This window comes from Capsella rubella, unplaced genomic scaffold (assembly GCF_000375325.1).
Source record: "Capsella rubella cultivar Monte Gargano unplaced genomic scaffold, Caprub1_0 scaffold_2, whole genome shotgun sequence".
Classification (NCBI taxonomy): Eukaryota; Viridiplantae; Streptophyta; class Magnoliopsida; order Brassicales; family Brassicaceae; genus Capsella; species Capsella rubella.
This window is the reverse complement of record NW_006238922.1, coordinates 2,665,689-2,674,945: the sequence shown is the minus strand read 5'-3', so window position 1 is coordinate 2,674,945 and position 9,257 is coordinate 2,665,689. Positions and strand designations below refer to the sequence as shown.

The following is a 9,257-nucleotide window of genomic DNA, read 5'->3' as shown; positions in this document are numbered from 1 at the left end:
GGTTCAACATCTTCTTTTTGCGGATGATAGTTTGTTTCTTTGTAGAGCAACACTTTCGGAGTGCTCGGAGTTTCTTCGTTGTTTACAGCTTTATGGGAGAGCTTCGGGACAAGAAATAAATTTCCAGAAGTCATCCTTGACATTTGGTAAGAAGATGGATCCGATTATGCGAAGATTGATTAGCTCACTGTCGGGAATCACTCAAGAGGGAGGAGCTGGAAAATATTTTGGTTTACCCGAATGCTTTAGTGGTTCGAAAACCGAGTTGTTGAGTTACATCAATGACCGTTTAAAGGCAATACTAAGTTGTTGGCATGAGAAGACATTGTCCCTTGGGGGCAAGGAGGTGTTGTTAAAATCAGTAGCCATGTCTCTCCCGGTTTATGTGATGTCATGTTTCCGCTTATCTAAACACCAATGCAAGCAAATAAATAGTGCTATGTCTAGTTTTTGGTGGAATGCGTGTGATGATAAACAAAAGATGCATTGGGTCTCTTGGGAGAAACTATGTCAATCTAAACAACGGGGAGGCCTTGGTTTCAGAGATATAGGCCAGTTCAACCAAGCACTATTAGCTAAACAAGCATGGAGGTTGACAAATTTGCCTAGTTCTTTACTAGCTCGGGTTTATAAGGCTAAATACTTTGCGGATAAAACGTTCTTTGAAGCAAAGATTGGATACAGACCATCCTATGCTTGGCGGAGCATCATTTTTGGTCGCGAACTACTTGAGAAAGGTTTATTAAAGTCGGTGGGTAATGGAGCTACGACTTCAGTTTGGCTCGACAAGTGGATCTTCGATGGCTCTCCGAGAAGACCTTACAACAAGGAGACGATGATGGATCTTAATCTAAAGGTTGCAGCTCTTATAACTTCACAAGGTGAGTGGGATTGTCAACTCTTGAATGAGTTTTTTCTACCTTGTGATGTTAACAAGATTCGCTCCTTTCCACCTGCAACTGCGTTTTCTGATCGGGTAATTTGGGCTTTCACGCGAGACGGGAACTACTCTGTTAAAAGCGGATATTGGTTATTGTCTCATGATCGTGAGTTGCTGGAGCAGATTTCGACGACTCAGCAACAAAGTAATGAACTAAAAGAGAAAGTTTGGGCTTTAAAGACTCAGCCAAAAATCAAGCTCTTCATTTGGCGTGTTCTTTCCGGAGCATTAGCAGTTAGTGAGTGCCTTAGAAGACATGGAATCAATACAAATCCATTGTGTCAAGTTTGCAAGATAGATGAGGAGACTGTCTCTCATGTGTTGTTTGAATGTGATATGGCTATACAAGTGTGGACTGTGAGTGGACTACCAATTCCTCCTCAAGGCTTTTCATCGGAACTCATGGAGAATATCAATTATGTATTAGCTTTGATGGCAAGGACTGAGATTACAGAGAAATTACGAACAATGGTGCCATGGTTGTTATGGGAGATTTGGAAAGCTCGGAATGGTGTTGTGTTTTCCCAACAAGCTTTCAACCCTCACATCATTTTGGTCAAGGCAATGAACGACATGGAGGAATGGTGTACTCAGCAGGGCAACCGTGATTTGGAAGCTCGGAATAGAGTACAGGACATGGGAGTAACATCGAGATTCTGGCAGCCACCAGCCCAAGGATTTAGCAAATGTAATATACATTCTTCTTGGGTAAACGACTCGTCTCATTGTGGTGGTGCTTGGGTGCTACGGAATCATCTTGGTGATGTCCTTTTCCATGCGAGAGATGCATTCATACCTTGTTCTAACCGAATTGTGGCTGAGCTGAAATGTATTCTTTGGAGCCTATCAAGTCTACAGGATATACATTGTGACATCTGTGAGATTTGGTTAGACTGCAATGCAGCTTGGGAAGCTCTCAAGAATCCACCTCTATGGCCCAAGTATCGGGCCATTCTATCCAAGATTGGACAAGTAATACGGGTGATGAGAAAGGTTTCCTTTCACCTTTCTTCACCGAAAGCTAATTTATTGGCTAGGGAGATTGCTTGTAGTGTAACACGGGATGGGAGGCTGACTTCTTATATGGCTTTAGGAGGACCGTCGTGGTTACAAGACCGCATTGAACGCGACAGAAGACCGGTTTTTTAATTTCATCATATGTTTTATCATATTTCATTATTGTATTGAACCATTCCTTCTTATTAATCAAATTATTCAGCGTTAAAAAAAAAACAGTACAATCGTCGTTGACGAATATTAAGAGTACAAATTCTTATGAAAAAGATAGATAAATCAGAAGAGAAGAAACCTGGAAACTATTTGTGATCCCCTTATTGATATAATAGTAAGAGCAAACTATTTTTGTTATTTTCTCATGATACATATATAGATATTAAGGCATAAATACAATTTGTTTTTCTTCCCGAATGATCAAGTTTGATAACAAATTCGCCTAGGAAAAGAATTGTCTACAAAACAAAAGAATCCAAAAAAAAAAAATCAATCAAAGCATATAACAGATAACATTATCAAAGCATCATTTTACTTTTCTGACTAAAAAATGTGATAATAAGGAACATATAAAACATATATATATATATCTCTAGATAATACTTGATATTTGGGTATGAGGGAAATAACATTTTACCTGGTATATAGTGTGTTACTGCTTAGAGCCTCATTCGTCATAGGTCGCTCGGAATGTAATAGAAGGAATGTGCAAGACTTTGTAGTAATCTTCACCACCTTCCAGAAATTGCTCCTCCCAATGCTTGTCCATGTTTAGATGATTTAAGGAAGAGATGAATAGCAGCTCAGCTGGAACCTTCTTTAACTTTTGACAACCCCAAATAGACACAGTATGAATCATGGGCATCGAACCTTCTTCTACTATCCACTCTTCCAATCTATCTAATCCAGATAATCTAAGCTTGTGCAATCGAGGAAATCCACCTCCCGAGCAAACCATTCTCTTCCCACAAAAAGAATTATAAATTAACTTGACCTCATATAAGTGAAGCAGCTTCTCTAGACTTGGCATCGGATCGTCCACCAAACGACAACCGTCTAAAGATATGGTGGTAAGGTTAGAAGGGAAGTGTTGTTTTCTAGGAAGCTTTGGCATATACATACACAATCTCAGCTTTTTGAGATGAACAAAATCCAATACAAGTCCCTCCATGATGTTAGACCTGTGATCATCTATCTCAAGATTTTCCAAGTGTCTCAGTCCACCTATTGACGCATATAGAGGTTTAAGAGTAGTATCACTAGTTAAAGTTATTGCAAGACTCCTCAACCTGACCATACCACGAAGATCATTTACGCTGCTGGTCTCTGTTGTAAATTCTTCCAAGGTCTCCAAGTTTACTAGCTTACTCAATTCCAACTTTGTATCCTTATGCATAAGAGTTGGTAATGCAAGATATCTTAACTCTTGCATCCCCATCAAGACATTTGGTACAAATATAGGTTCCATGTGTCCCATATATACATTGATATTTAAATAGATCAACAACATTAGGTTTCCCAGAGAAGAAGGTAGACGAGATACCTTAGCCTCTTTTAAGCTTAAAAATTTTAAGTGGATGAGCTTTCCAATGCCATCAGGTAACTTCCCTCCTTGAAACTCGACTTTGTAGAGATCTAAAACCCTCAGAAGTTCTAACTTTTTAAAGCTTGAACCTGATAGCATCCAACTTTCTCCATAGCAATCCAAGACAATAAGAAGAGATCGAAGTTTAAAACTATTTATGTCTCTCTCAACATGTAATTTAGTAGGATACTGGCAGACAAGTCTGCGAGATCTACAAAGAGATTGAGAGCCTATGGTCTGGGAGCAGGTACCGGCAATGTGTAGGAAGTTCTCTTCTTTGGCTTTAACTAAACAAAGTTCTCTCATTGTGTCATGCAAATGACAAGTTTCAAACCTCAAAGTCCTATTATCTCTTTCAGAAATAACCATATTCCTCCTCACCAACTCGTCTATGTAGCTGTCTCCAATATCTCGAATGGTCTCTCCATCGAAATTCTTAGGTTTGAGTATTCCTTCTGCTGCCCAATAGTAAGCCAAACTAGACACATCTATTTCATCATCTTCTGGAAAATGGGCCAGGTAGAGGAAGCAATGCTTCAAATAACTTGGCAACTCTGCAAAACTCATACATAGTACATGGTAAACGGAACTGTTGTTACCATCAATTAAATTAATTCTTCCCATGCTACGAGATCCAATATCCTCAAATACTCTTTTCCAGTCGAGCATTGTATATTTTGCAGCTAAAAAACCTCCTAACACTTTGATAGCCAAAGGCAATCCACCACAATGTTTTATCATTTCCTTACCCATATCCTCCATTTCCTCATCAACCATAAATCCTGCACAACAATTTTTCCAAGTTAAGTAATACTACATTTTGTAATATAAATCAATAATACAGTTCAACCGGTTGTATGAAAAAATATCAAAACCAAGTAAGACGATTATGTTGTGATCATCCTAACAGAACATTTTTTATCATCAAATATATAATTTTTGTTATTAAATACTTACCGGAAGAATTTCTCTTTGGAAATGCTATTAGTTGAAGAAGTGTCCAACTTTCTTCAATACTCAGGCATTCTGATTCAAAGTTAATAAATGTTGTATCACCACGTACTGCAACACTCTTATTTCGAGAAGTAAGTAGCACCTTCCAACCTGTAGAAAAATATATTCCTTTCATAATATCCAAACACAAAGAGCATAATGAGTATGCATTATTTTCATCTCTTTCTATTAAGTATCATAGAGAAAGTTTACCTTTTTCCGGTGGAAATATTGGCTTGATTCGGTCCCAATCTTCTTCTCTCCATATGTCATCTAGCACAATCAATGATTTAGATGTCTCTAATAAACGGAATAGTTCGTCTTGGAGTGTTGATTCTGTCATCTCCAAAATTTTCTTTTCCTCTTCATTGGGTCTAAGATCTCGCAAGATTGTTTGCCACACAAGCTTTCGGGTAAATTCTTGTGAAACACACACCCATGCGAGTCCATCAAACTTTTTCTTAACCATCTCATGATTAAAAACAAGTTTAGCAAGGGTGGTTTTACCAACACCACCCATCCCAGTGATAGAAACAACTTGAATGTTATCTTTCTTGACAAAATATCCAACCAATTTCTTTACTTTTCTTCCAAGCCCAACAAGATTGCTTTCGTAGTCCCTAGCAAATTCTTGTCGCATCTCCCTTTGTCTTTCTTGTTGGGGATTTGAATGGCTGCTTCCATCAACAATCATCTGTTGTACTCCAAAACTTTTCATATCTCGAATAACATTGGTGATCCTCTTACTTATGCCTCCAATATTAGAAGCAAGTTCCCTACGATCGACGATAGTGAAAGCGAATTTTTTGACCCGCTTTCTGAATCCACTTGTTTTTCCTAATTCTTCATTCAAAAGAAAAGTTTCAATGATATCCTCAGCATCATAGATAATTTCCTTGATCTCGTCAACGCAGTTTTTCACCACCGCGCTTGTATGTTTCTTTTCATCTGCATCTTTTAGAAAACAGCTTAACAAACTTAGATCACGTTTTAGGTCAGTAACTTGATCATCAACTCCGTGAAATTGCTCGTATTCTTGGGATAATAGGTCCCAAAGCTTTTGTACTCCGAATGATACAAGTTCCCTAGCCATAATGACTCCTGCTTAAGAAATGTTATAAGGAATCAAGCTACGTACTATTGAAGAACATCGTAAAGAGTAAAACAGAAGGATGGTGTTTCAAGTTTACAATCAAATCTTTAAAGGTGATGAGGAATTTTATGCTCACAGAGATCAACGATAAAGCATTAATATTGCATCTAAAATTACTTTGTACGATGAACTAGACCACAAACTAAATTCATAGTTTTAATTGTAACGTGCAAGTGTTATCAATTATGTTCGAACAAAGGACATTAACATTCAAGATTGTAAAATGACTAACCTCTTGAATGTGCCAAGGAACTCTCGGTCGTCGGCTTTAGGAAGAAGATTGATTGTTGTTCTTTAGTTATTAACTCTCAAATTATGTTATGTGAATCAGCGATTATTCAAATATTAATAAGAAGACTGTGCAAAACAATTTGCAAATAAAATGAGATCGTGCAAAGTGCTGAGCAATTGACAAAATGAAATAAGACAAAAGTAAAATAAATATATGCACGATATAACTTTGGTATAATATAGGGGAAAAAAACAAGAGGACACATCTTCATGACTTGGTTTGTGTTTACCAACTTGTATAGATTGGGTTGACTCTTGAATACAAGAAAACCATGTTGCCCACTAGGATAAATAGATAACAATGCAGTTTCCAATTAACAACAGCTCACCAACATTACATAAAAAAAATAATAATAATAACGAATTCTTGTAACACTATCCGTTATAAATTATCCAAATTATATCTACTCTTTGGAAAACAATTACTAGAAGTCTAGAGTCAGTCAACTCTTTTGTAAAAAGGCTATTAACCATGTTTTTATAATAATCACATATATATATTCTTAAAGATATGTGACCATAAAAATTAGAAAAGCATAAATATACAAAGAAATTCATGTTTCAAGTTCAACCAAGTGAGGAATGGTGCTGCGAAAAAAAAGAAAAGTCACTGAGGATTTGCACTTTCAACTTCTTTTTTGACGAAACCTTAACCACTGTTGGCATCTCCGCCACTAACAATGGTAGTCCGCACCAGAATATGACAATTTTCCAACGGCACTTTTAAATTTTTTTGTATTCATATATTTCAAAACTCATTATACATTACCATTTACTCACTTTTTATGCTACTATTCTATCTAAATTCATTATTTAAATATATGATTAATCTTAATTGACCGTACGGTACTATAACGACAAAAAAAATAACATATTCCAATCCGACTACTATTCTGTCTTTTTTTTTGGACAAATACTACTATTCTATCTAAATTCATGGTTTTGTCCAAAAAAATTAAAAAGGTGTTTTGGTCCAAATTTGCTTGTTTCTTTTTGTGGCGCGCTTGCTCGTCTTTCCTTTAAATAGAAGATAATACAAGGAATTACAATTCATACACACAACAAAATTTAAAAGTTTAATCTGGAAGGCAAAATTCTGAATATATTGAGCCACTACGAGAAAAAGAGATGTGGACGATGTTGTTGACAAGCTGTTCAACATTAATACAAACCTCAAAGTACATGTAATAGTTGAATATGTTATTTTTTCATAAACAGTCCAAAGAACAAATAACACTTGTCCTAGGCTGTGTGTTGCGATTATCTCTGGAAAGCATTGAGAATGTATCTTGTTTGTAGATGATAGAGTCTGTGTAAGGATCTACCTCACACCAATTGTTTCCAATGTATCTGAAAACAGTCCTAGTCGAAACTTGTTTATAGTTGATAGAGTCTTTGCAGCGGTAATAAAAACTGTCGCAAGTTGGTCGAGTGTTACTACTGTTGCGAAATACACTGAGGAAAAGATCTTTTTCATAAAACGAGGAACCGGGCTTCATACAAACAGAGGATCCAAATATGAATTGGAGGTGGATGGTGGTGCAACATTTGTTGCATACGTAGAACCATTTTGTTGCATCTAATTTCTTCTCACACATCTCACACCAGTGTGTGTCATCCATGGTTTCTCCGTAGCAGAGAGTGAGTGGATGCTCATCATATTTGTAGTTGATCTCATCTGGAATGGTAGTGCATTCATAACACATAGAAAATTCACATACACTACACTGTAAGTAAGATTTTGAACATCTTTTATTGCAACCCTTGCAAATGATCTCTTTTTTGCCGCTATAAGATGTGCATATGAAAAGGGGATGTTCATGACTTTTATGGGTAAATGATATTAATCTAACTTTATGATTTCTATCATGAAATCTAAATCCCAAAGATCATCTAGATTTAATTTAATTCAACCATGAACAGTTTCTTATGAAAGAAGAAACACTAACCTTGATCCATTGCTTGATTGGGTTTGATGATGGATTCAAGTCTTCTTCACAGATTGATTTCTTCTTCCCTTACTCCTTATTGCTTTCCTGTGATCTTTGATGAAGAAGATCACTAATCTCTTTTGTTGTTTTTAATCAGTGGTGTTTTCCCTCTCAATGAGAACAACGACCGTAGAGAGTCACTTTTCAACACCACACATATATATACATGTATATTGCATCTTTCCAGAGAGTTGTGTTGGTTTATAATAACCACCTCTTTAATAATGCATAAATATAATATATACAATAATATATATGACTTATATAATATAGTTAAGGCAAGGGAAGAGGGTTATCAATACACCCGAATTCTAATTCATTAATCGAAACCGATTCATCACGGTGTCGTCCCTAATATTAGAATCCATAAGATTAATATGAATTTGAACTTCATAAATAAACCAGAAGACACACAAGCCACACTTAATATAAAATATTCTTACATTCTCCCACTTGGCCTTTGTGTCTAATTAATAGTTTATTAACTTTAATGCGCACTTTAATATCAAACTCATTTGATCTTTAATTATTTAAATAAAATTAAAACTGATCGAATCATGGCGGTCACACGTCATTGAGCGACATGTTCCCTTCCATGTATCACAAACCAATTCTAATTCTATATTGTTCTTTTATATTGAGAAGAACCTTAATTCTCAAAATACTCATGTTATCTATAAACCGTAAATGTGTACACATACTTTAATGATAACGTCTTTAATTAAAAGAAACATAACTTTTAGTGAATTCATAGTGTCACTCACATAATAAGCATTCTATAATCAAAACAGCAAAGACTTATCGATAACACCCATACGCTCTACATGGCCAACGAACGCCATGGGTGCTAATCCCTTGGTTAACGGATCTGCGACCATCATCTCCGTCCTTATATGCTCAAAAGACACTCTATGTTTCTTAACTTCTTCTTTGACAGACAAATACTTTATCTCCATGTGTTTAGCACCTTTCGAGTACTTGTCATTCTTTGAAAAGAAGACAGCTGCAGAATTATCACAGTAAATTCTCAGCGGCTTCTCTATGGTGTCGACAATTCGAAGCCCTGAGATAAAGTTCCGCAACCACAACGCGTGAACTGTGGCCTCAAAGCATGCCACAAATTCAGCCTCCATAGTGGAAGAAGCAATAATAGACTGCTTCCCACTTTTCCACGATATTGCTCCTCCAGCTAATAGGAACAAATATCCAAACGTCGATTTTCTGCTATCAACGCATCCGGCATAGTCTGAATCTGTATATCCAATAACCTCAAGATGATCAGATCTCCTGTAT

General features: G+C 36.4%; 2 protein-coding genes across 2 annotated transcripts; both read right to left on the bottom strand.

Annotated features, from left to right (window-relative positions):
* Window positions 1–2,326: 2,326 nt before the first annotated feature.
* On the bottom strand, window positions 2,327–5,622 carry LOC17896199 (putative disease resistance protein At1g58400). Its single transcript, XM_023788049.1, has 5 exons — window positions 4,743–5,622; window positions 4,494–4,640; window positions 4,136–4,318; window positions 2,589–4,039; window positions 2,327–2,409 (listed from the first exon to the last, which is right to left on the bottom strand). The coding sequence occupies exons 1-4, from the start codon at window positions 5,620–5,622 to the stop codon at window positions 2,619–2,621; spliced, it is 2,631 nt and encodes an 876-aa protein (XP_023643817.1). The 3' UTR covers window positions 2,327–2,409; window positions 2,589–2,618.
* Window positions 5,623–7,111: 1,489 nt separating this feature from the next.
* On the bottom strand, window positions 7,112–8,167 carry LOC111831845. Its single transcript, XM_023787090.1, has 2 exons — window positions 7,923–8,167; window positions 7,112–7,651 (listed from the first exon to the last, which is right to left on the bottom strand). Exons 1-2 carry the CDS (start codon window positions 7,930–7,932, stop codon window positions 7,182–7,184), a joined length of 480 nt encoding a protein of 159 aa, XP_023642858.1. The 5' UTR covers window positions 7,933–8,167; the 3' UTR covers window positions 7,112–7,181.
* Window positions 8,168–9,257: the final 1,090 nt, after the last annotated feature.

Excerpts from the sequence above, each read along its gene's own strand:
- LOC17896199 (XM_023788049.1), bottom strand. The coding sequence starts at position 5,622 with ATGGCTAGGGAACTTGTATCATTCGGAGTACAAAAGCTTTGGGACCTA. Across the intron at positions 4,641-4,742 it reads AATATTTCCACCGGAAAAAG|GTTGGAAGGTGCTACTTACT; the intron begins GTAAACTTTCTC and ends ATTTTTCTACAG. Across the intron at positions 4,040-4,135 it reads AAGAATTAATTTAATTGATG|AAGATGATGAAATAGATGTG; the intron begins GTAACAACAGTT and ends CCCATTTTCCAG.